At 45.5% G+C, this 26329-nt stretch overlaps 1 protein-coding gene across 3 annotated transcripts in view; it reads left to right on the top strand.

Moving 5' to 3' along the window:
• Positions 1-18647, top strand: part of AKAP12 (A-kinase anchoring protein 12) — a 100660-nt gene extending 82013 nt beyond the window's left edge. For 2 of the 3 annotated variants that reach the window (XM_059176776.1, XM_059176778.1), the window contains 2 exons: positions 10286-15269; positions 15932-18647. In XM_059176776.1, the coding sequence (XP_059032759.1) occupies positions 10286-15261 (4976 nt within the window). In that variant the 3' untranslated portion in view covers positions 15262-15269; positions 15932-18647. Of the gene's footprint in view, positions 1-5595; positions 5693-10285; positions 15270-15931 lie in introns of those variants that run through there. The other variant, XM_059176777.1, reaches the window with a different exon arrangement.
• The last annotated feature ends 7682 nt before the right edge of the window (positions 18648-26329 follow it).

Here is a 26329-nt window from a genome sequence, read left to right as displayed (position 1 = left end):
TTTTTTTCCTTTGTAGTCATAGCCCTTTTAAATGGCTTTGGGGTGTGGAGAGGACCAGTATCTGCCAGCTCTATCTACTAGAACTTTTTCCTGTTGATAAGCAGACCGGGCTCCCTTTCTAAGCTTTCTTGCTGTCTTTGATACCAGGCAATTGTCTAGCTCAGTTACCAAAGCAGTAGGTAAATGAGCATGGTGTTTAGACTTTATGGGCATTTGGGAATCTTGCTGGATTGAGAGCAGTGTTCTTCAAAGTGGAAAATTTCGATCACTCTGAGTCTCGCATGAGTGATAACTGTGTGTCAGAAAGGCCTACTGTAAAGTCAGTTGTTTCTGGGGAGGGATTTTTTGGGTACCAAGAAAGTGCATCCTCAAATCAGTGATGCTTAGATGATCAAGCCTTTTGATTGTCCTCTTTCAATCCAGTGGGACAGATCTAAGGCAGATAATACTGAAGGGAGCTGATGTGTTGAAAACTCAAGCAGAGGAGGTAAACTTATGAATGAAATGTTTCTGGGTCTGGTTGTGAATGGATTCCACTGTGTGAATCTAGGTAGGTGAACAGTGGCCTGTCTTTTCTAGAAGATACTAGTATCACTTGCCTTCTGTGTCACATATCTGCTGCCTTCACTCCCCTGCCCAGACCCCACCAAACTGGGCCAGCAGGTTTGCTCCCCCAGCGATGATCTTTAACTCATTCAGAACCAGTATGCAGACAGCACATAAAAATGAAACCAGATGGGATCCAGAGGGAGACAAACCATAAGAGACTCTTAATCCCTCCCACAAAACAAACTGAAGGTTGCCTGGGTGGGGGAGGAGGGAAGGCAGGTGGTTGGGAGGTGGTTGGGAGGTGGTTGGGTTATGGACATTGGGGAAGGTCTGTGCTATGGTGAGTGCTGTGACATGTGTAAGCCTGATGATTCACAGACCTGTACCCTTGGGGCTAATAATACATTATATGTTAATAAAAATTTTTTAAAATGCCTGGAAAAAGGTTTCTGCTCACCACAAACTAGAACAGGGACAGGAATGAGTGTGGTCTTGTCTGGAGATTCCCTTTTCTGGCAGCATGTGGGAAACTGGGTATGGATGGGCCTGGAAAAGCGGGGGGGGGGGTGGCCGGGGGTTGGGGGGATGGAGTTCAACACAAAAAGAAGGGATGCGTCACTGTTCTGACCCTCAGTTGGTCCAAAATGGGGTAAAGGGTCTAGATCCTCACATGGTTTGAATAACAAACAGGAGAGGGAGGGAGCCAACTCAGTCTGTCTGTGCCCCGTTTTTCCCTTAGCATCTGTGTTGAGAGTCAAAGAGGTACACGTTCAACTATAGAGAATTTGAAAAGGCACCTAAGCTTTATGGATTGGTAGGTTTTTGAGGTTTTTTTTTTTTTTTTCCCTTTTTTTCTTTTTGTGGTCCTGATCTAGGAAAATTGAAAGGCTTCCAGCCTGGTGGAGTTGAAAACTGTTCAATACTGCCCTCTTCTGTTCAAACACTTGCTCAGGGGTTTGGACAGTGATTTATATACTGTATGCATGTCATTCCCAGTTTTCCGAATTTGAAGAATCTCCTGCAGTTTATAAAGATCATTTTGGGGGCACCTGGGTGGCTCAGTGGGTTAAGCCGCTGCCTTCGGCTCAGGTCGTGAACTCGGGGTCCTGGGATCAAGCCCTGCATCACATCGGGCTCTCTGCTCGGCAGGGAGCCTGCTTCCTCCTCTCTCTCTGCCGGGCCTCTCATGTCTGCTTGTGATCTCTGTCTGTCAAGTAAATAGGTAGAATCTTAAAAAAAAAAAAAGATCATTTTGGAGTTGGGCAGCAAAATAATTTACTTACTCCTAACAAGCCTTCCCAAAGGTGACCTATGTTTTAGGTGAAGACGCTAAGAACAGAAACTTCAGGAAATTGGCCCAAGGGCCCAGTGCTAGATGTGGTGCAGCTGAAACCAAATCTGTCTCCAGAACTTTGGCTCTTTTAATCTCCCCCCTCCCTGAATTTGGGAGAGAGTAATTTTTCTGTTAATACCTTGATAAAACATTATGGTCTGTGCTGTGCGGTTAGGATCCAATGTCTTCTGTGACCGCCACCCTCTCTTTTTTTGTTGTTTTCTGTATTATTAGTTGTCTGCACCTGTGTTTTCTGAGTGTTTTTTTTTTTTTAAAGATTTTATTTATTTATTTGACAGACAGAGACCACAAGTAAGCAGAGAGGCAGGCAGAGAGAGAGGAGGAAGCAGGCTCCCTGCTGAGCAGAGAGCCCAATGTGGGGCTCGATCCTAGGACGCTGGGATCATGACCCAAGCCGAAGGCAGAGGCTTTAAGCCACTGAGCCACCCAGGCGCCCCTCTGCTGAGTGTTTCTTAATTGAAGTATAACTACGTTATATTAGTTTCAGGTGTATAACATAGCGAGTTAACAGCTCTGTACGTGACTTACTGCTCACCACGTGGTGTCGTCCCCGTCTGTCACCATACAATTTCATGTGATGTACTTTGAATTTCCGTGATTATTTTATAACTGGAATTTTGTATCTCTTAGTCATTTTTATCTATTTCACATATCTCTGGGTGTTTGTTTTTTTAAACAGTGTCTTTTTTTTTTTTTTAAACAGTGTCTTTGAACTTAGAGAAAGTTGCAAAAATAAAAAACAAGTACAGGAGACATCTATATACCGTTTATCGAGATTCCTGTATTGTTAGTATTGTATTGCATTTGCTTCCTTATTTACTTTTCCTTTGTGGTAGAAAATAAAATAAAACCAAAACCCAGCATACAGGTTCCTGTCAGCCCTTGTATAGGCAGGAGATAGGACTTGGTCTGAAGCTGTTGAGGGTTCAGTTATCCATGTCATTTATTCCTGAGGATTAAGTGTCCGTTTCCTAAGAAGAGATACATGCTCTTTATAACTGGAGTTCCACAGCCGTGTCCTGTATTGACATCATTACAGTCATTATGTAGAATCTATCATCTTTGTTCGAATTTCATCAACTAATCTAAAAGTGTCCATTTTAGCATTTCTTACCTTGCATTGTGAGATCCATCCATGGATCAGTATTACGTGTTAAATCCATTAGCTTCTTTAATTTCTGCACTCCTTGTCTTTTAAGACACTGACATGTTGGAAGCATATACTCTCCTCTCCCCATTTCCACTGCATTCCTTTGTGTTTATTTCCTTTTTCATGTCAGGTTACGCATTCTTAGCCACAGATGCTGCTGTGTCCCTTGTGAAGGTTTTAAACGCAATGTGCATCTGGCCCTAATGGAAGTTGGTGTTAAGTTTTTGCCCCATCTCCCCACTCTTACAGCTAGTGAGCACGTAAATACCCTGCCCGCTCTCTCTCCCATCCCCCACTTAGCGCCCATAGATCATAGCCTCACCCAGTTTTTACCATAATGGTTGGAAATGGTGATCGAGTGATTTGACTCTCTCTGAGTGGGTGAGTAGGATATATATGTTCTTTCTTTCTTTTTTTTTTTTTAATGGCATGACTATAGTCATCAAAAACAGCGTTTTTACACTGAAATAAAAATTTTTAAAAAGATTTTATTTATTTATTTGACATAGAGAGAGACCACAAGTAGGCAGAGAGAGAGGGGGAAGCAGACTCCCCACCAAGCAGAGAGCCTGATGCGGGGCTTGATCCCAGGACCCTGGGATCACGACCTGAGCCAAAGGCAGAGGCTTAACCCACTGAGCCACCCAGGCACCCCAAAATAGAATTTTAAGTGCTGTCTCCATCTAAGAATGGGAGTAGACCTGTCTCAATACTTTTTCTTGTCATAAGTAGCAGTTACAAATTACAAAATATTAAAATTTTTGGAAGATAAGTATAGCACTTGATAAGTATATGGAATTTCTCTTTTACAAAGACTGACTTTGTTTTGTTCCTATTTAATGGTCCCCCTCCAGCCTTTGGCCCACTAGAAATGCCACACCCCTACTATGACACTGGCCAAGTCATGAGACCATTTAAAGAAAATAGACTGTATTTTTTAGAACAGTTTTAGGTTCATAGCCAAAATGACTTGGAAGTACAGAGTTCTCTATGCCTCCTTGCCACCCTGCCATGAATAGTGTCTCCTATTACCAAATTTCACACCAGAGTGGTGAATTTATTATTTTTGATGAAGCTACATTGGCATCATTACCACCTAAAGTCCATAGTTGATACTAGGGTTCACTCTTGGTGGTGTACATTCTGTGGGTTTTGAACAAATGATAAAATAATCCTAAGTATCTTCCCTGAGAGTATCACAGTGTATAGTTGACCCTTGAACATCATGGGGTTAGGGACCTACTAGTTAAAAATCCAAATGCAAGGTTTGACTCCTGCAAAACTTAACCCTACTATTATCCTGCGGTTGACTAGAAGGCTTACTGATAATATAAATAGTTGATTAACATATTTGCGTGTTATATATATGATCCACTCTATTCTTAAAGTAAGCTAGGAAAAGAATATTATTAAGGAAATCATAAGAGCAAATACACTTACACAGTATTGTGCTGTATTTATTGAAAAAATCCATGGATAAGGGGCCCCACATGGTTCAAACCCATGTCGTTGGAGGGCTCACTAGTTTTGCTGCCACAAAATCTTAACATGCTCTGCGTGTTCATCCTTCCCTCCCCCGATCCTTTGACAGTACTGATTTTTTTTTTTTTGTCTCTGCCCATTTTCCAGAATATCATATGGTTGGAATCATACAGTATGTAACCTTTTCAGATAGGCTTCCTTCACCCAGTGATAATGCATTTAAGGTTCTTCTGTATCGTTGGATGGCTTTTCGCTAGTTTCTCTTTAGCGCTGAATGATGTTACAACATTTTCTGGATGTACCATAGTTTATTCATCCATTTATATAATGAACATCTTGCGGTTGTTTCCAAGTGTGTGCAGTTATGAATAAAGCCATAAACACAGCTACAAACATCCATACGCGGGTTTTTGTGTAGACGTGTTTTCAGCTCCCTCGGGTGAGGTGCCAAGGAGCAGGTTGCAGCTATCATGGTAAGAAAATGTTTAGTTCTGTGGAGAACTGCCAAGCTCTCTTCAAAAGTGGTTGTACCATTGTGCAAGAACCACATAACCTTATCTGAAGTCCATTTATTCCTCAGTTGGAAGGACAAGGTGAATTCTTCCTTCAAGCCCAAGGCATTGTGACTCTGAATGAGCTCTGTAATAGGAACGTGCACGAGGCACACAGTTCTTGTCCTTAAACTCAAGAAATTTAAGTTCTTACAACCAAACGAACCATGCTGTGGGCAGGATCCCACTATCCCCTTGGCCATCACTATGCATTGCGATTTTGGAATTGACTGCCCAACAGTTCAGATCAGAGAGGCAGCTCAGATAGCCGACAGTATGGAGGTCTAGCAGTCGGCCAGTCCTTTAGCCATGAGGATTTTCAGAGTTTGAGTGCGCTTACGTTTGAAGCGACCCATTGGGATGATGCACAGGACCCTCGGGACGTTTTCCTTGCGGGCTTGTGAGGCCAGAGCCCTTGGGCGGCTGGACCGCGAGGAGGCTGTGCCCTCTGTGACGCACGTGGTGGCCTCCAGGGGGCGCCCTCGTCAGCGCTATCAGTGTCCCCTGCGCGATGGGGCAGCTGGGAGAAGCTTGGGCCTCCCCGGCCCCTGTAGCGCTTCTCTGCCGGCTGGTGGCGCGTGATGCCCTGGTGGAGTAACCTTTGCCGTGAGTAGCGCGCCCCCTAGCGGCGGTTTACCCAGGGACGCGGTGGGCGGGGCGGGGCGGGGCGGAGCAGGGCGAGGCGGGGCGGCTTTGAGGGCCACCCACAGCACCTCGTTGTTGGACGATTCTGGCTCCTGGGACAGCTTCGGTCATTAGAAGCTGTAGACCAGTTGGTTGGCCAGTTAGGATTTAAATTTTCTCATCTTTAAAGAGATGAGTTCAAAAAAAATAAATAATTAAAAAAAAAAAAAAGCGAGAGAGAGATGGGTTCTGCCCGTAAACTGCTGTGGGTCAAGAGCCGGTCTCAGCATCGGGGGGCTGGCGGGGGCGTCGCCAGCTGCTCGGTGCCGCCAGTTGGCAGCTGTTGGTTTTTGTCTCTGTCCTTGTGACTGTCAACGTTCCAGTCCCCCCAGAGTGGAAGAAAAAGTGTTTCAGATGGAAACCGATCTGCGAGCAGGCAGGGAAATGGGGAGGGAAGTGGTGTGTCGTAACACCCGTGTTCTCCCCTGTGTGAGCGAAAGGTCTCTGCGTTGTCCTGGGAAGCTGAGAAAGGTTAGTGAACGAGTGTTTTTCTCCCGTGCCTGCTGGCAGGAAATTTCATTTCTATCTGTGTACGTTTTCAGTAAAATTGTACTAGTGTGGAGTGTATCATTGGGGGTTGACTTTTTCCCTAGTGCGGTTTCAATGGTATCGTGTGCCTTTTTTTTTTTTATAAGATTTATTTATTTATTTATTTGACAGAGAGAGAGAGAGATCACAAGTTAGGCAGAGAGGCAGGCAGAGAGAGAGGAGGAAGCAGGCTCCCTGCTGAGCAGAGAGCCCGATGTGGGACTCGATCCCAGGACCCTGAGATCATGACCTGAGCCGAAGGCAGCGGCTTAACCCACTGAGCCACCCAGGCGCCCCTCGTGTGCCTTTTTAAATTAAAAAGTCACATCTCAGAGCGCCTGGGTGGCTCAGTTGGTTAAGAGTCTGCCTTTGGTTCAGGTCATCATCCCGGGGTTCCTGGGATGGACCCCCCCCCCCAGTTGGGCTCTCCGCTCAGTGGGGAGCCTGTTGACCCCTTTCCCTCCGCCTGCTGCTCCCCCTGCTTTTGAGCTTTCTCTCTCACTCTTATCTGTCAAGTAAATAGTCTAAAAAAAAAGTTACATCTCTTGTGTTACATTAAAAGAATTCAGGGAAAGGTTTTTTTTTTTTTAATGAATGTACTTTTATAATGAGGGAAATTAACAAATTTTAAAAATTATATTTATTGGAGAGAGAGTATGAGCCAGAGGGAGGGCAGAGGGAGAGGGAGTGAGGCTCTCAAGCAAACTGAGCCTCAGATATATTTACAAATATATCTGTATTTCATATATGTATGGATATGTATGGATATATTCTAAGTATTGGTATGGATACTGATTATAATTATTAAGCTTCATTTTATGCTGTGGGTATTAAGACCTTTTCTGGCGGTACCTGGGTGGCTCAGTGGGTTAAAGCCTCTGCCTTTGGCTCAGGTCATGATCTCAGGGTCCTGGGATTGAGCCCCCACATCAGGCTCGCTGCTCAGCACGGAGCCTGCTTCCCCCGCGCTCTCTCTGCCTACCTGTGATCTCTTGTCTGTCAAATAAATACATAAATAACATCTTAAAAAAGACCTTTTCTGTGTCCATTTTAATTGACTTTGATTTACAGAAGTAAAACTAAAATATATCAGAGGATGCCTGGGTGGCTCAGTTGGTTGGGCATCCAGCTCTTGATTTTGGCTCAGGTTGTGGTCTTGGGTTGGTAGTATTAAGCCTCACCTTGGGTCCTGTGCCCTGGGAAGTCTGTTTGAGATCATTCCCTCCTCTTTCCTCCCCACCTGCTCTGTTAACGTGCTCACTCTCTTTCACAAGAAATAAATCTTTCAAAAATATTTAAAAAAAATTTTTCTTAAAAATCACATTTATATTCCCCAGAGATCATGTGAGGGGTGTGTGTTTGCTGGGGTGTAGGGGGTTTGGTAACCAGGGGGCGGGGGGACCAAATCGGAATCACACTATATATACTGTTTGGTAATCCGCCTTTTTTTTTTTTTTTTTAAGTCAAACTTCAGCTCTTGCTTTCAGGAAAAGTTCATCTCATCTCATCCTAAATCATACTCAGTTATATTTTCCTTAAAAAGTCAAAAATCTCCTTTGGCTAGTTTGCCCTAACCAATAACCAGTCTAGGATTGTGCCCGGTAGATCTTACTGTTATGCTTCTTAAGATTATTAATTTAGCACAGTATCTCCTTCCTTTATCAAATTACATTGATTTTGCTTGTTTAAACCCTCAATGATATTTTATATTTCAAAACTGTAGACAAATAGAATAAAGTCATATACACGTGACCTAATTAGCAGTTACATAGAGTCTAGCACAGTCTCTCCTGCCCGCCCTCCTCTCTCTCCTTAAACTGTTTGCAAGTTGCTTGCAGACAGTCTACTTGGGTTTTTGTTGGACTTTCGTACATTCTGACATTGACATAGCTGCCAAGCTAGATGTTGTACTGAATATCCTTCATTGATTCATCTGATAGTTTCCTCACAGTTAAGATTCCATTAAGCATTTTTGGCAGGAGTACTTAGAAGTGATTTATTGGCCTTCTCAGTGCTTCACATCAGAAAGCACAATGATAGTTTTGTTCCGTTAGTGGGGATGTTTAAGGTGGTACTTGGAGATTTCTCCACTCTAAAGGCAGGCTTTCCTTTTGATCTGTGTGTCCATACTCTAAAACTACAGGTTCCTGACAACCTTTCACCCAATGGTTTTAGCATTTCTGGATTTTTGACTGAAGGAGTTACTACAAAGATACTGGCAAAGAGCAGTTTTCTTAATCTGATGGCAGACAACTAAGCTTTTTCAAATAACATGACCGTTTAAGCTACTGCAAATCAGATAATTTCCTTGCTCTGCGTTCAAGTCCTTTCTATAAAAACTTCTCCTCTAACTCCTGTCTTTTTCTTTTGCTTCTGAATGGCTGGGTGTTTTTTTGTTGTTGTTGTTGTTGTTTTTGTTTTTAAGAAAAATATTTTATTTATTTGACAGAGCACAAGCAGGCAGAGAGGCAGGCGGAGAGAAAGAGGGAAGCAGGCTCCCTGCTGAGCATAGATGTGGGGCTCGATCCCAGGACCCTGGGATCATGACCTGAGCCGAAGGCAGAAGCTTAACACTGAGCCACCCAGGCGCCTCCGAATGGCTGGTTTTAATAGTGATATGACTAGTTCCATATTTATTCAGTCCCAGCTGCATTCAAAACAGTAAAACTTCTTGTAACCACACTTGGCCATGAAAATGGTGTTGTGTATTATTTTATATTGAACATAATGAGAAATGATTTTTTACTTTATTCTGAGCATTGGAAAAGTTCAGGTCGGTGGACCCAGTTAATGAACTGAACTAAAACGTGGCTTTTCCTCCCCAAAGAAATAAAAGAAAATCCACTTACGTTAATTTCATGTAAGTGGATCATACTGGATGAGGGGACACAGTCACTTCTTCAAAGACTGTAATGCTCAACGTTTTCACGGCCAAACAGCTGTTGACCATGGTCTAGAAGGAGCCTATGTAACCGGCTATAAAAGAAACATTTTTGTTAACTCATCCTTAACAGTGTGAATCTTGATGGGGTTGATGCGGTAGAATTTTGAAATTCTAATGAGTGACTGTAGATCAAAGTAGAAATTATATCTAAATTTATTATTGATTGGCACTTTTCATGAAGAAGTATTCCCTGTTCCCTATTTTACTTTTTTAGTATCACTTGTGATTCATGGATTCTTTTCTTGTTCAGTGTTTTGTACCCCATCCTTCTCATCATATTTCTTACGCTTCAGTGTTGGTCCAGCAAGAGACCCCTTCAAGCTAACTCCTGTGTCCCTCTGTCACACCTCTCAGCTTGTGAGCACCACCTTTCCTTCTTTTTATTTTGTTTCGTTTTGTTTTTTATTTGAGTTTGGTCGACCCACATTACTTTAGCTTCGGGTGTACAACACCATTTTTCACATTCTGTGTTACATTATTGAGCACTTCCCATCTGTCGAGATAAATTGTTCCTTGTACTTGCCCTTCCCTAGTCTGGAATTTCCCCATGCAGCTTCCAGTCCATTTTTGGGGACTTATTCAAAGAAAGCGCCAGCTAGTTGTCACATAGAATACCTCAACTTGAGATTTGTCTAGATTCTTTTGTTGCCATTTAGCTTATTTTTCTAAAATGGGTTGGATTCTGTCGTGGGTGTGATGATTGATCCATTCTCTGTTGCAACAGAATCTGCTTGTCCCACTTTAATGATGTTGCAGCTACTTATATATAACTAGTATTCTGGTACTTGGGTGTGTAAACTTCGCTTTCACAGGGAACAGAAGGAGCAGAGTAGTATCTTTAAACCTGAATTTTTAAAAGTCATTTGAAAGAAGCAGATGCTGTCTCATGGACTGAGATTTACAAATACTGAGAAGACTGTTAGCCTATCATGAAATTGCCTGAGATTAAATAAAGTATTACTTGGTTATGTTTTTTAACACATGTATGATTTTTCTGAACTGTAATAATTCTATTCTTCTCCACCACTCTCCTTTTTCTGTAGTTGGACAGAGGGAGTCTGAAGATGTGAATGAAAGAGCCTCAGATAAGGTGATGGCTGCTGGCTCCGTGGTCGCTCAAGACCTAGCAAAGGATGGGCAGGAGGAAATGCCTGAAATCATCGACCAGATTCCTTCTTCAGAAAGCAATTTAGAAGAGCTGATACAACCTGCTGATTCCCAGGCTAATGATGTTGGATTTAAGAAGGTGTTTAAGTTTGTTGGCTTTAAATTCACTGTCAAAAAGGATAAGACCGAGAAGTCCGACACTGTGCAGCTACTCACTGTCAAAAAAGATGAAGGGGAAGGATCAGGAGCAGCAGACGGGGCTGGTGACCACCAGGAACCCAGCCAGGAGACCGGAGAGGCAACAGCCAAAGACAGTGAATTAAAACAATCCACGGAGAAACCCGAAGAAACCCTTAAGCATGAGCCAAGCAACACAGAGATTTCTCTCCAGGCTGAGTCTGGTCAAGCAGCAGAGGAAGGCAAAGAGGACGGGGAAGATAAACAAAAAGAACCCACCAAATCTCCAGAGTCTCCAGCTAGTCCGGTGGCCAGCGAAACAGCATCACCCTTCAAAAAGTTCTTCACGCAAGGTTGGGCTGGCTGGAGAAAAAAGACCAGTTTCAGGAAGCCGAAGGAGGAGGAGCTGGAAGCTTCAGAGAAGAAAAAGGACCAAGAGCCTGAAAAAGGAGACACGCAGGAACAGGAAAAGACAGAAGATACCTCAGAGAAAGTGGCAGCTTCTGAGCAAGAGGGCCCCCAGGAGATCGCCGAGAGCATTGACGCTGCCAGACTGTCCGCAGAATTTGAAAAAGTAGAGCTGCCCTCTGAAGATCAAGTGCAGGGACCCCCCGAAGAGAGACCCGCCCCTTTAGCCACAGAAGTATTTGATGATAAGGTAGAGATTGTTGCCGAAGTCCACGTTAGGATGCCAGAGAAGAAGACAGAAGAGGAGAAGGCTGAGGGAGAAGAAGCAGTGGAGCCCTTGCCGTCTGAGAAAGGGGTACACTCCCAGGCTGAGCTCGAGAAAGCCGAGCCTCCTGAGGAGCCGGGGAAGATGAAAGAAATGTGTACCCCCGGAGGGGACCACCCCCAGCCGGCCGACCTGAGCCCCGAGGAGAAAGCGCCCTCTGCACACCCAGAGGGCGTCGTAAGTGAGGCAGACATGCTGTCCTCCCAAGAGAGAATGAAGGTGCAAGGAAGCCCTTTAAAGAAACTTTTTACCAGCACTGGCTTAAAAAAGCTTTCTGGAAAGAAACAGAAAGGGAAGAGAGGAGGAGGAGGGGATGAAGAGTCGGGGGAGCACCACCAGGTCGCAGCGGAGTCTCCGGACAGTGCAGATGAACAGAAGGGCGAGAGCTCTGCCTCGTCCCCGGAGGAACCGGAGGAGATGGCGTGTCTAGAGAAAGGCCTCGCGGACACACAGCAGGAGGGGGAGGCTGAGGAAGGGACTACCTCCGACGGGGAGAAGAAGAGAGAAGGTGTTACTCCCTGGGCATCTTTCAAAAAGATGGTGACGCCCAAGAAACGTGTTAGAAGGCTTTCTGAAAGTGACAAAGAAGACGAGTTGGAGAAAGTCAAGAGCGCCACCTTGTCTTCCACGGAGAGCGCGGCCTCCGAGATGCAGGAAGAAGCCAAGGGAAGTGGAGAAGAGCAGAAGCCAGAAGAACCCAAGCGCCGGGTCGATACCTCAGTATCTTGGGAAGCTTTGATTTGTGTGGGATCATCCAAGAAAAGAGCGAGAAAAGCATCATCTTCCGATGATGAAGGGGAACCGAAAACGATGGGAGGAGACGGCCAGAAACCAGATGATGCAGGAAAAGACAAAGAAACCGGACCGGACGCTGCGCTTGCCAGTTCTCAGGAACAGGATCAAGGGCCGGGCAGCCCCTCACCTGAGCAAGCTGGCAGCCCCACCGAAGGAGAGGGGGTTTCCACCTGGGAGTCCTTTAAAAGATTAGTCACTCCAAGGAAAAAATCGAAGTCGAAACTGGAAGAGAAAAGCGAAGATGCTGTACCTGGGTCTGTTGGAGAATATTCCACGTCAGATGCTGAGCCTGGGAAAGAAGAGTCTTGGGTTTCCATTAAGAAATTTATTCCTGGACGAAGGAAGAAAAGGTCAGACGGGAAAGCAGAACACGCCATGGCTGAAGATGCGGGGCCGCCAGAGGTCAACGAAGATGACTCCGATGTCCCGGCCGTGGTACCTCTGTCCGAGTATGACGCGGTGGAAAGGGAGAAAATCGAAGCTCAGCAAGCTCAAAAAAGCGAGGAGAAGCCTGAGCAGCAGGTAGCTGTTTCTGTGTCGGAAGAGCTCAGTACGAATCTGGTTCACGGCGTGAAGGTGACTGTCCTCGACGGGGCCAGGGCTGTTAGCAGTGTCGAAGAGAGGTCGCCGTCTTGGATATCCGCTTCGGTGACAGAAACTCTTGAAGAAACAGAGGAGGAAGCCAAACCCCTAACTGGGGAGGTACTTGAAGGAGAGGTCCTTGCAGAAGAAACCTCCGTTGTTACCAAAACTCTGCCAGAGGGCCAAGATGCCACTGATGACACGGTCATGAGCGAGGCGGAATTAACTTCGGAGGCCGTGACAGCTGCAGAAGGTGCAGAGGCATTTTGTGCTGAAGAAGCCGCAGAAGCATCTGGGGCTGAAGAGACCGCTGACATGGTCTCAGCTGTTTCTCAGCTCACCGACTCTCCAGAAACCACAGAGGAAGCAACACCCGTTCAGGAGGTGGAAGGCGGTGTGCCAGACCTGGAAGACCAAGAGAGGCGGACTCAAGAGGTCCTGCGGGCAGTTGCGGAGAAAGTTCGAGAAGGATCACCGCTGCCTGATGGTAGAGGGCCAGAAGACATGATTCAGACAACAGGGGACGTAGGAGCCAAAATACTGGAGAAGCTGGATGGAGCCGAAGAGGATGCTCCAGGGCTAGACCTGAAGAAAGAGGCAGATGGAGTGTTGGAAGTGAAGGCACAGGAAGCTAAAGCTGAGACTTTGACACAAGCCGAAGTAGTCGTACAGGCCACCCCAGAAGGCTTTGAGAAAGTTCCTGCAGTCACAGACAGTGTGGACTCCAGTGAGCCTAGAACCACTTGTCAAGCTGAAACCTTGGTTGGGGTAAAATCAGAGTTGATTCTGGAACAGGCTGTTGCTCCTGACTCCGCTGAAACCCTTACAGACAGCGAGACCAACGGAAGCACCCCTGTAGCAGATCTTGAAGCTCTCCCTGGAACACAGCAAGAGCAGATCCTGGAGATGCGCGAAGATTCCCAGGTCCCAGAAGCAGAAGCAGTTTCTGTCCCCGAACAGCTGCCTCCAACACCTGCTAGTTTTCCATCCCAGGAAGAAATTAAAGGACATTCAGAAACAGAAGAGGTTCTAGAACATATGGACAAAGAGGTACCGGTGGAAACCGTACCCATTCTTTCAAAGATGGATGCGATTGAAGAGGAAGGTCAGTTTACCGGTGGGGAGAGCAGAGAGAAACCGCTTCTCGAAGGCCCTGTCGCAGGTGCAGACCTTGAGACCACCGGGAGTCAGGAAACAAGTGAAGTTGTCCTTGAAGATGAAGCTCCTAAAGAATCTGAATTTCAAAAGGATGACGACACCGAAGTCCACAGCCCTACACCATCTCCCACCCCAGTGCAGGAAGAGGTGGAAGTTCAAGGAGAAAGGGAGGAGACGGAAGGAGAGCCAGCTCAAGCCACTCAAGAGGAACTCGAGCAAAAACCAGCTGTGACCACATCTGAGGAGCTTCGTAAGCACCTGGAGCAGACAGACGGCGTGGCCATCCTCCACGGGGAAGAGGAGGTTACCGCTTCGGAAAGTTCTCCCCGGCCAGTGCAGGAGGAAGTGGTATGCACAGAAGTTCAGGTCCAGACCCCAGAGGTGTCATTAACTCCAGCAGCTGCAGCAGTGGAGGAGAAGGTCTTAGAAGAAACTGTCAAGATTGTAGAAACCACGGAAACTCGGGAATCTGCAGACACACAGTTAGTACCCGAAGAAGAATCCTCCGAAAAAGATAAAGACTTGACCGCCCAGCCAGGGGACATCGAGGTGCCCACAGGGACTGAGGCTCAGCCGGAGTCAGCACCCGTGACCACAGTGGCTGCGCCTGAAGGAGGCATCGGTGCTGACCTGGAAGGAGAGAAAACCCCACCCCGGAGACCGTCCCCGGAGGAAGAGGGCGCGCCCAGTGCTGGTCCAGAAGTCCAAGGGAGTGAAACAAGAAAGGAAGATGGAAAGGCTGAAACCGAGATTTTGAAACTTGAGACTGAGAGCAGTAAACTTGTACAAAATGTAATCCAGACGGTTGTTGACCAGTTAGTGAGCTCGGAAGAAACAGCCGCTGATATCCAGACACAGGCCCCGCCGATGATTGCCGACGCCCCGGAGGGGAGGGTGCAACCTGAGACCGAAGAAGGGGAGCCACGGGCCACTGCACGGGATGGAACTCAAGCTGTGATGGCCAACGGAGAAGCCACGCTCACCGCCGGGGAACAGACCCATTCCGACGTGTGCGAAGCTGTGAGTGAAGCTTCAGTTGAGGTGGCAAGTGTTGAGGTAGAACCTTCCAGCATAAATGACCAGCAGCTCGAAGAGGCAGTTCTCCTGTCGGAGGAAAAGAAAGAAACAACCGGGACCGAGTCTGTTGCAGAAGATGGTGATCGTGCCAGCTTAGAAGAAAAGTTAGAGGGGTCCCTCTCTGAACCCCAAGAAGATGAAAAAGGTCATGTTGTTGAGCTGGAAAACCAGCACTCAGCCCTGGAAGGTGTGGCGGCCCTAGGAGGCTTGAGCAAAGAGTCCCCAGACACAGATGGACCAACACTGAAGGAGAAGGAAGGTGGCCAGGAAGTAGAATTTCCAGAAGGAAAAGTCCACAGCGAGTTAGAAGAAGAGATCAAAACCGAAACGCAGGACGACACTCAGAAACAGGAGGGAGAACCGACAAAATCCGAACCCACGGGATCCTAAAACGTCATGTAAGCAAGTTTCGTCTTCTAAAACAGTCTTTTCCTCTTTTCTTGCCATGTGATGGCATATTTGTTAGAAGGGAAGCAGGAGTTTGAGTCATTGTGACTGTAGGCAGATCCTTTAGTTGGGCAAGGAACAGTCAAGGAGATCCTGGTTCCCTTCCTTTTTTCCTCTCACTGACCTGCTGCCATTCAGGCTTAACTGATGTCACGAAAACAATGAGCTCATTCTCCACCCACGTGCCTGCTTTCAAAGAAAGTGAGGGGTCATGTGTGTGTGCACAAGCGTGCATGTGTGTGTGTGGCTCAAAGGCTTAAGAAACCGGTTGTGCGCCCATTGAATTTTTCTTTATAAGCAGAAGTTCATGGTGAGTTGCTGTCCTACAGCCTGAAATTGTAGTTGATAGCTCTCAAGGAAAAAAAAAAAAATTGTTCCCCCATCAGTAGGAACAGGCATTTAAAAAATTTCCCAATGTGTGTGATGGGCCCAAATGTTGGTGCTAGGGAGCCACAGCCCCCAAGTTTTGGGGTGGCCCAGTCTGAACTGCCACAGTCCTGACCCACTTGCTTTTTGGGGGGCGGCGCTCTGCTCTAAGGGCTTCTGCTGCTCCTGGAACGAACGAGGGAGGAGAAGACCTTGACTGACTTTGCATACTTCCTTCCTCCTCCAGGTCCAGCCCACGTGTTTGCAAGACCAGAATGTGAAGACGAGCAGTAGGAGGCGATGGATGCTGCTGTCGAGACTCGAGACCAGTGTTCCAGACTCAAAACCGAAGAACAGGTCCCTGGACTGACCTTTCTGGAGCCCCTGACAATCCTGAGGCTGCATCGGGAGCTAGAGCCATCTAACACTTCCTCCTCGCAGGGCCTCCCCCCTCACTTTGCCCTGATACCCTGTTCCAATGTTTCTGATTGAAGGTCCTGAATTCTTAACTCGAACTGGAGTTGGCCAAACCTGGTTCTGCTTCTCAAACTGGAGTATCTTCCTTTATGTATTTATATGTATGTTTTAAGTAACCCTCCTTCTGTATCTATTGTATATTTTTTTTTTCTTAATGATTAAGGAAATGTGCAGGATGGTACATTCCTTTTGTGTCGCCCAGGATAAGGCGGGCCAAGCAGCCATGCAGCCGCGGTCAAGTCTGGGGAAGTCGTGAGAACAACTCCCTAGAGACAACGTTCCTGATCAGAAGCTATAGTTCGTACTTTAAAATCTACTAAGGAGTAGGGTCCATGTTTCATACCGCTCTAAAATGGGTCACTTTCCTATTAGGCACAGTGTGCTAAAAATAAAAAGCCTTTTTGGGGTGGGGGAGGGGAAACATACAGAATGTTCCATTGTTACTGTGAAATTTCTTTCCAGCCCAGTGGGGGTTGGAAGGGAGTTTTTTGTTTGTTTGTTTGTTTGTTTGTTTTTTCCAGTAGCGAATTCACTCTAAGCCTTTTCTCTGAATTGTTGTGGCTGTTTGGAGAGAGGAGTGTGCTGAAATCCTGAGGCAAGGTAGTGAGAAACGTTTTTCATCTTGTCAAGAAAACAGTTGGCTGTTTTAAGGTTTTGATTCTACTCTTCTGTGCTGGACGACATTCACACACAGCGTGAAGGAAAGTCAGGTTCTTGATGACTGGTATTTTGGTAGGTCCTGGATTGTGTCTGTGCCATATCTGTGCCCACTCTTTAAAGGACAATGTTGCATTATGTTCATTTGGATAAACTGTGATTTGACAACCGATTTAAATAAAATATTTGCTTCACGTAGATTTGCTGGTTTTATTAGATACTAGGAAGCCTGGGGCATGTTTGTTGAGATCTAAAAGCAGCTAAGGTAGAAGTTTCCAGTGTGGTCACTACATGGTATCACCACTGGATACTGCTTTGAGGTAATGTTCAGAGGAACTCCAGCAGAGAGGCATCAGTTGCAGGTCAACCAGGAGCTTTTGAGATGGACAGGACTGATACAGTGCTACCATCTGGTGGTGCCTTCCTGGAAAAGTCAGTTTTCTTTCATCATTCTGGGTTTTAATGAGAAACATCAAGAAAGAAATTTTTAAGAAGGCTTAATAGTAAAAATGCCTTGCCCAATAGGTGATTTGAGTATTTTTTTAAAATATCAAAATGATTCTTAATTTATGCCAATATGTAAAAGACTTTGTCAGACTTTGGCCACAGTTAGCTGTGTCGTGTGCATGTGCATCTTAAATTGCACTCAAACTCAGAACTTTGGTTTGCAAACTGAAATTATGACTGCTAGTTAATGATTTTATTCTAGATGTTCTAGGAAGACAAGTTTGGCAGAAGGAACATAGGTTGTTAGAATTAGAAAGTAGTTGATCTTAGATCAACAAACCTGATGACCAAAAAAAGGGGGGGCCATATCATATCATGAGACACCTCATGATTAACAGTGTATGACATTGTAGCTGAGAAATACTTAATACCCTTTAAGGAGTTATTCTCCTATATAATAGTCATCTGAACATCATTATGAAACTTAACCCCCAAATTTAAAAAAAACAACCCTCTGATCTAAATAATTCTTTGCCAACTTAGAGACTTAAAAAAATCCAAGTGCTGATGCCAATTTTTGAAGATCAACCAAGAGGCACTGGAGATGAGAGCAAGCAATCTGTAAGGGGCTCCTGATGGGTCAAACACTGACTTCATCTCTATGGCACGAGACGCTTCACTTTGAACTGATTAAGGCTTTATGTAGTCAAGTGATTAACTTGGATTTTTTTTTTTTTAACCCCCTCCCACTCCATTCTATTTGGGTTTGCTCTTCCCGGAGCACCTGTGGCCAAGTCATTCTGGTTTTCCAGCAGTGGTTGCTTCATGACTGTACTTTTCATACTCCTTTATCTGGATGTGCCTCGGATTATCTCTGTACGAGTTCTAGACCTATATCTGTTAAGCAACACTTCTATTAGCCGGAGGAATGCTATTAACAGTAGCATGACATAGAATCCTGTATTACAATTCTAAAGCTGCTGTTGATTTATGAAGTACGTACCAGCGAAATGTAAACTGCAGAAGTTGGAGCAAGTGCCTATATTTTGCTACTTTTGGCATTACTGTAGAGCCATGTACAGTAGAACGCAATGCAAGACTTGTAAACTCTCACCACTTCTTATAATTGGGGAACGTAAAATGTTTCCCCTCAGGTTATTTTGCTGATGGTACACCTGAGTTGCCTCTCTGTTAACACATACTGTGTTTCCCGTATTTTCCTTTGGTGTTTGGAGCTACAAATAGTCAAGGGCTGGAAATTTTAGCTTTCAGTGTAAGCTTCAAGCATAGCAAGTTTCTTTTAACCTGAGAAAATATTTGATTCCTAGTTCTGTTTGGGGGGCAGATTTTCATTTATCTAAATAAAATGCGACCTAATTAAATGCCCTGGATTTTCTTGTCTGCAATCTCACCTTAATTCAGTTTTGATTGCTTTTCTCCACTGCTGTGGTAATCATCACACGTTTAACTTCTTTTATTTACTTACACCTTTGCAACATTCTCCACAGAGCATTGTGGGAGTTTGGAATATACCTGGGACATGTGTAAATGCACCCAAAATGGTCAGTGATTCTTAACCTTTTGGGAGCCAAGGGCCCTTTAATTAGAATCTCATTAAACCTCTGGCTGGGTATGTGCTATGGTGAGTGCTGTGAAGTGTGTAAACCTGGTGATTCAGAGACCTGTACTTCTAGGGATAAAAATACACGATACGTTTATTTAAAAAAATAAACTAAAAAATTAAAACAAAAACAAAAACAAAAAAAAAACAACCAAAAACCAAAAACCCTCTGGCTGACCTTGAACTCCCCAAAGTAGAGTTTTTGGACAGTCACACAGACACCTCCCTCTGAAATCCCAACCAGTAACTAGAACCAGAGGTAGGAACCAAGCTCTACAACGAAGGCGATGGACCCAGCAGCCCCAGGTTTCCCAGACAGTGAGAGGATGGAGGCTGATTGCGGTGTTCTGTAGCTTCAAGCCTAAGTGACCGTTCATTTCTAATGAACAGTCTAATGGAAATGGATCAGGATATCCTGGCATAATTGTTCTGTAAATGCAAACTTCTCCTCCCCACCCAATTCCTTACTATCTCCACCTGGAGTCACTGGACATGATCTGGGGATCAGGATTCTAATTCTACATATGAGAAAGTGGAGATTGAAACCACTGGTTTTTAATGGGGCGCGTGGGTGGCTCATCCGGTTGGGTGTCTGCCTTCAGCTTGGCGGTGGTCCTGAGGTCCTGGATTGAGCCCCGCCTTGGGCTCCATGTTCAGTGGAGAGGCTGCTTTTTCCCTCTCCCTCTGCCCTTCCCCACCCCCTTGCTCTTGGTCACTCTCTCTCAAATGAATAAATAAAATCTTAAAAAAGAGCAGCGTCACTGTAACACCATTTGGAGACCAGTGTTAGAATTTCATAAATGAAGAAAATAGGACTGAATGTGCCGTTTTCCCGCGGCAGGGTACTGAGTACGAAGGCCTACCTCTAACTCAACCCTGTGCTTTACCTCTTACTCTAACTCCAAATAACTTGGTATAATTCACGAGCGGAGAGGCAATGCTATAAATTAGATTAATTTAAAAACCACGTTGTGCTTGATTCTCCTCATCCCTGTTCTGATACCTGAAAAAAGCAGGCAGGGTTTCCTCTAGAACTTGAAACCTAAACAGAATCGGTGTTCTTTTGAAAGACTTGACAGAAATAATATTGCAGAGTTGGCCCGTGGGCCGCTTTGGGGCACGAGCCCTATTATAAATCATTAAAGTGACTTAGCAAGGAAGTGAAACGGTCCTTCTGTGTTAGTGATTCCCAAGGAGTGTTAGGGTCTTGTGTGGTGCGCTTTACCCTATTCCCTTGTAGCGTTCTTGGTTTCAGTGGCAAGGAAGGGTGTTACTGGAATTTAATGTGCTGGCCCAGGACAGCCCTTCATAGGAAAGAAACTTCTACCTAAAATGTCATGCGTCTCAGGGGCACCTGGGTGGCTCAGTTAAGCTTCTGCCTTTGATTCTGGCCATGATCTTGAGGTCCTGGGATGGACGCCGGCCCCACATCAGGCTCCCTGCTCAGAGGGGGAGTCTACTACTCCCTCTCCCTGTGCCCCTCCCCTACTCCCCCCACTGCACACAAGCTCTCTCTCAAATCTTCAAAAAAATAAAATGGCATGCCTCTGGAGAATTGCTTCCCAGACTGGAGGTTGGAAAGAGGACCACAAACGAGAATACCAGAATCCAGGCAGGAGCTGATAATGGGCACCATGAAAGCAATGGCCTTTTGGCTGGCGAGCCTATAGGTGAGATGGAGAGATGTAGGAGGGTCGAATCAACAGGGCCTGACACCTCATTGTCTGTCATGGGAACTTGGTGGAGTGAAGGACATTCTGGGCGACCAGCCTCGGTGTGTAGCTGAGCCATGATTTGGGAAATGTTCCATTCGCGGGGGCCCAGGAGCTATGTGAGGGCAAGTACAGATCGGCCTCGGGGTAAGTGGGTCTTGGGAGAGTTGAGAACGAGAGTCATGGCTTTTCCGTTCTGTGTCCTGGAAGACTCAGAGCGGGGAAATAATGGCCTAAAATCTCACATACAAGCTTTGGTCAGGTGATTGAGAAGAGGAAGCTTGCTTGCTTTCCTTCCTTCCTTCCTTCCTTTGTTCTTTCTTTCTTTCCTTTTTTTTTTTTTTTTTTTTTTAAGATTTTACTTACTTGCCCGAGAGTGACCAGGAGAGCAGGAACACAAGCAGGGGGCATGGCAGAGGGAGAAGCAGGCTTCCTGCTGAGCAGGGAGCCCGATGCGGGACGTGATCCCTCCAGCTAGGGAGGCAGACGTTTGACGACGGAGCTCCCCAGGCACCCAAGAGGTGGCTTTATCGCTTCTCACTACAGTGTCATTTCAGAATCTTCACTAGAGTCTCCTCTTGGGAATGTGCCTTAGGAACTAAGAAAGCAAAACTTGGGCACCTGAGTGGCTCAGTGGGTTAAAGCCTCTGCCTTCAGCTCAGGTCATGATCCCAGGATTCCCGGATCGAGCCCCGCATCAGGCTCTCTGCTCAGCAGGGTGCCTGCTTCCCTTCCTCTCTCTCCACCTGCCTCTACTTGTGATCTCTGCCTGTCAAATAAATAAAGTCTTTAAAAAAAAAAAAAAGCAAAATGCACCACAATGCATTCATATTAGTAATTAGAAGGGAAAGAGACATAGGTAAATAAATAGAAGAGGAAAAAATAAAGAGAAATATGTAAATAAAGCCGCCCACCAGAGGCCGGGACCGCTGTTCACTGCTGTGTCCTTGAAGATCTTGGTAACCTTCAGAATGACACGGATCTTCCCAAAGTTACGAAGACCCATCTTACTCACAGGCGCTCTTTCTAGAAATGAAACCTCCACTTGTGTGTCATCACATTTCATTTCTTTCCTCCCCTTTTCCCTTTTGGCTTGGGTGGCGTGCTTCACGGCTCTCCAGGGAGGCTTGACGGGGGAGACCTGTTCCATGGGGCGGAGGGCCTGTGGGAGGGACGGTCCCCGCAGCGTTCTGGGTCCGTCCCCGCTTCCACCCCACGCCGCACCGCGGAGGCTCCGGTCCTCCCGCATTTGTCTACTCACGGGCGTTACTACCTAACTGCAAAGATAAGATTTTTAGTTTCTTTTCTTTCGCTGACCAAAAAGGACATGGGGGCTGTGTACTTACTTCTCAGGGGTTGTGTGGCCTCGGCCGACCACCTCCATGCCATTTTGTGTCCTCACCCAGATCCTGGCCCCTTTCCTACGGAGGAAGCTAGGTGGCCTCCCCGAAAACTACTTAGAATATTCGATTACTTTAGCTTTATTCTCTTCCGTGCTCACAGGTTACAGGTGCCTCTGGAAGGAGAGGAGGGAGGTTTAGAATAAAGCCCATTTCTTCCAAGGGCTCCTGTACCAATGTGTACAGATCATATATCTCGTTAAGGAGCACTTTGCCTCAAAGAAAGCAGAATGCTAGAAATTCTCGCAGGTCTCTGTGTGGCCCCACAGTAGATCCCCTGGTTATTGCAATTCTAAGGAGCAAGTAGAACCGGGGAAGGATAGGAATATAGCAGAAATGATAGAGTAATGCTGTGGTTCTCAAAATGTGGCTCCTGGGAGCACCTGGGTGGCTCGGTTGGTGAAACGTCTGCCTTTGGCCCAAGTCGTGATCCCAGGGTCGTGGGATGGAATCAGCAGGGAGTCTGCTTCTTTCTCTCCCCCTGCTCGTGCTCTCTCTTTTTCTCTCTCAAATAAATAAAAATCTTTTTTAAAAATGTGGCTCCAAGGGGGGGAGGCCTGGGTGGCTCAGTTGGTTGAGCCTCCAGCTCAGGTCATGATCCTGGAGTCCCAGGATGGAGACCCGCAATGGGCTTCCTGCTCAGCGGTGGTGGGGGGGGCGGTGTCTGCTTCTCTCTCTGACCTTCCCCCATTCATGCTCGCTCGCTCTATCATTCTCTCTCTCTCTCAAATAAATAAAGACTTTAAAAAAAATGTGGCTTCCAGAATCATCGTCATCATCTCATCTGGGAACCTATTAGACGTGCACATTCTTGGGCCTGACCTCGGACGGACTGAATCGGAGACTCTGCCAGGCTGAAAGTCTGTTTCATGAAGCCCTCCGGGAGATTCTGATGTGCCTGTTTTAGGACCACTGCCGTAACATAAGGCTATAGAACGGATTTAAGTTAATTGCCTCAGTTGCAGAACAAATAGGTTTGTTTGTTCCCTGCCCCTGGCACCTCTCCCCCAGCAATTGCTTCTAGTCCACAGAAATGTTTGCACATTTGGGAATACATGTCTTTTCCCGCTGCCTAATATAATTTGGACAAACCTAGGTCTGAAACCAGACACAAAAAAGTAGGTCAGATGAGCAAGGAAAGCCATGCCTTGTACTTCTTGCTTTTGCTGAATCAAAGGCTTGTCAATTACAATAATACAGGACTTGCCCATTGCCAAGGGCTGGTCAAAGGTGCTTGTTAGGTGTAGGCATCCCTGGGGGAGGAGAAAGAGCATTGCTTTTTGAGGGAGCCACATGGGGTTTTAAAAGATGACTGTCTCTATTTGGCTGGATAACCTCAAAGAGGTTATTTAATTTCTTTGGGGCTCAGTCTCCTCATTTATAAAAATGGGACACATGCTTGCCAGGATGATTGGGAGTAAATGAAAGCCTCTAGCACACAGACACCCTGTTGAGGATCTCACGTACCCCACTCAGCCCTTCTGTTGACAATGCCTTCTTCACAAGCAGCGATGTTCATAATGACCAAGAAATTAGGCAGGGCAGGTGATTACGTATTTTTCAGAGAGCAGCGCCAACTTCAGTCAAGAATAACCATGTTTTATATTCAGAATTACTTTGATCTGAAGAGAATGAAACCACAGAATATCATTTCATCCTGGTCCATTTATTTTTCACATTGAAGATTCCGAGTCTACTTTTTATTTAGAGAGTTGTTAACAGGTTAGCTAATACCCTTCTAGTTGTGTTTAAGGGGCTAGTTCTAGAAGAGGCAGGTTAGTTGATCTGTCTCAAGATACTTCGTTTTATATTTACTCAAAGATTTCTAAGCCTGAATCTTGCTTACCTGCCAATGATGTATGACAATGGTTTGTTCCAGACTAAAATGGAAAACTAAAGCCAAGCAAAATGCAATCTAAGTATTTTGAGGATTCTGAAAATTGTCCTAAAAATGCAGTCAATCTCAAGAACAAGTTTCATTCCATTCCGATAAACTACTCTCCATACAAGTAAGTTTGTCTCAACATTCCTTACTAGTGAATGAGTGAAGAGGGCTCCCCCTCCCCCCACCATAATTCCAACCAAGCCTTAGGAAGTACTCCCCCGCCCCACACACGGTCCTCCCCAACCATCCTCCTAAGTGCCTAGATATTTCTAAACATAGCAATTCAGTGACCAAGGCGTGACATTTTGAACTGAAAGCCTCACTCGGCATGCTTCAGCTCTTTCCCTTTCTTGGAGGGAAATTACAAATAAGAATAGTGGCTGGTTTCTCGGACTTTTTTTTTTTTTTTTTTTTTAGATTTTTATTTATTTATTTGACAGAGATCACAAGCAGGCAGAGAGGCAGACATAGAGAGAGGGGGAAGCAGGCTCCCTGCTGAGCAGAGAGCCCTATGCAGGGCTCCATCCCAGGACCCTGGGATCATGACCTGAGCCCAAGGCAGAGGTGGCTCAGGCTTTAAACCACTGAGCCACCCAGACGCCCCACAGGTTTCTATGACTTTTTATTTTAAGGATCTTATTTTTAAGTAATCTCTACACCCAACATGGGGATCGAACTTACAACCCCGAGAGCAAGAGCCATATGATCCACTCACTGAGCCAGCTAGCCGCCCTAGTAATGACTTTAGAAAGGAGAATATTTGAGGTCCATTCTACTCTCCATTCTTCTATCCTTATCCAAAGCTATTTTATATATGTATGTATATATTTTCCAGTTTTATAACTGGAAAAAATAAAATCTAAAAAAATAAATAAAAATCTAAAATCCCATTACAGCCATATTTCCCAGGGTAAATCCTACACTATTTTACAGATTTTTTTTTAGCTGTATCTGTTTAATGAATGGGTCACTTTTGTTTTCCCTATGAAAGGAATGGTAGTACCAATGGTGTCAATAATGGCTAAAATGTGGAGAGTGACAGCCTAAATTAATGATGCTGGAGCTTGGGTGTTCAGACTGACATTACTAACTGAAATGTCCAAAGCGTGTTTACATTGGTACCATCAAAAATTAAGAATGAAATGTTAACTTTATAACCTCTTGTGATGAAATAGTCAGCGAGCATTCTAGGGTAGGGAGGGACTGGCAGGTCTGTCACAAGAGGAGGAGGTAGCCACAAGCCAGCATTAAGACCTCCTGCCCATAGCGAGCAGCTGACCACAGTTCCCGCTCCACCAAATTGTGGGAAGTGACCTGGGGCCAGCTGGCATCTTCACCTCAGCCTCTCTCATTACCCACCAGATCCCTTGGGATTCCTATGACTTTCTGCTCTTTAAGAGCCTCTGGTGTGACCCATGTGCCTTCGAGGATGCCTGGTGTGCTGAGGAGAGCAGCGGGGACCTGCCCGGATCTCCCCTTCCACAGATACTCAGAGAACTTAATTTGGCACAAGACTCTCATTTAAATTGGGAGATGTTGAATATGATTTTTATTTATTTATTTATTTTTTATTTTTTATTTTTTTTTTTTTTAAGATTTTATTTATTTATTTGACAGAGAGAAATTACAAGTACACTGAGAGGCAGGCAGAGAGAGAGAGAAGGAAGCAGGCTCCCTGCCGAGCAGAGAGCCCGATGCGGGACTCGATCCCAGGACCCTGAGATCATGACCTGAGCCGAAGGCAGCGGCTTAACCCACTGAGCCACCCAGGCGCCCTTGAATATGATTTTTAAAAAAGATGAAATCAACGGAAAGCTCTCAGTATTTGAGAATCTAAATTTATATAGCGTGACTTTGTGTCATTTTTTTAGGTAAACACCTCTTGGAGTCTTCCCTATAAAACAAAGTTGGGTAAGATGACCTCCAGACCCCTCAGAGAACTTAATTTGGCACAAGACTCTCATTTAAATTGGGAGATGTTGAATATGATTTTTAAAAAAGATGAAATCAACGGAAAGCTCTCAGTATTTGAGAATCTAAGTTTATATAGCGTGACTTTGTGTCATTTTTTAAGGTAAACACCTCTTGGAGTCTTCCCTGTAAAACAAAGTTGGGTAGGATGACCTCCAGACCCCTTCCTGGCCAAGCTTGGACTGACCATGGCACCTTCATACTGTTTACTCATTTGTTTCCCACAATCTGATGATCCAGCAGTTATCACTGTCTTCATTTTTTTTTGTTTTTGGTAAGATTTTATTTATTTATTTGACAGAGATCACAAGTAGGCAGGGAGGCAGGCAGAGAGAGAGAGAGGAAGGGAAGCAGGCTTCCTGCTGAGCAGAGAGCCCGATGCGGGGCTCGATCCCAGGACCCTGGGATCATGACCTGAGCCGAAGGCAGAAGCTTTAACCCACTGAGCCACCCAGGCGTCCCCACTGTCTTCATT

Source organism: Mustela lutreola, chromosome 6 (genome assembly GCF_030435805.1).
Source record: "Mustela lutreola isolate mMusLut2 chromosome 6, mMusLut2.pri, whole genome shotgun sequence".
NCBI lineage: Eukaryota > Metazoa > Chordata > Mammalia > Carnivora > Mustelidae > Mustela > Mustela lutreola.
Note: the sequence above shows the minus strand (reverse complement) of the source record. Positions and strands in the feature narration are given on the sequence as shown.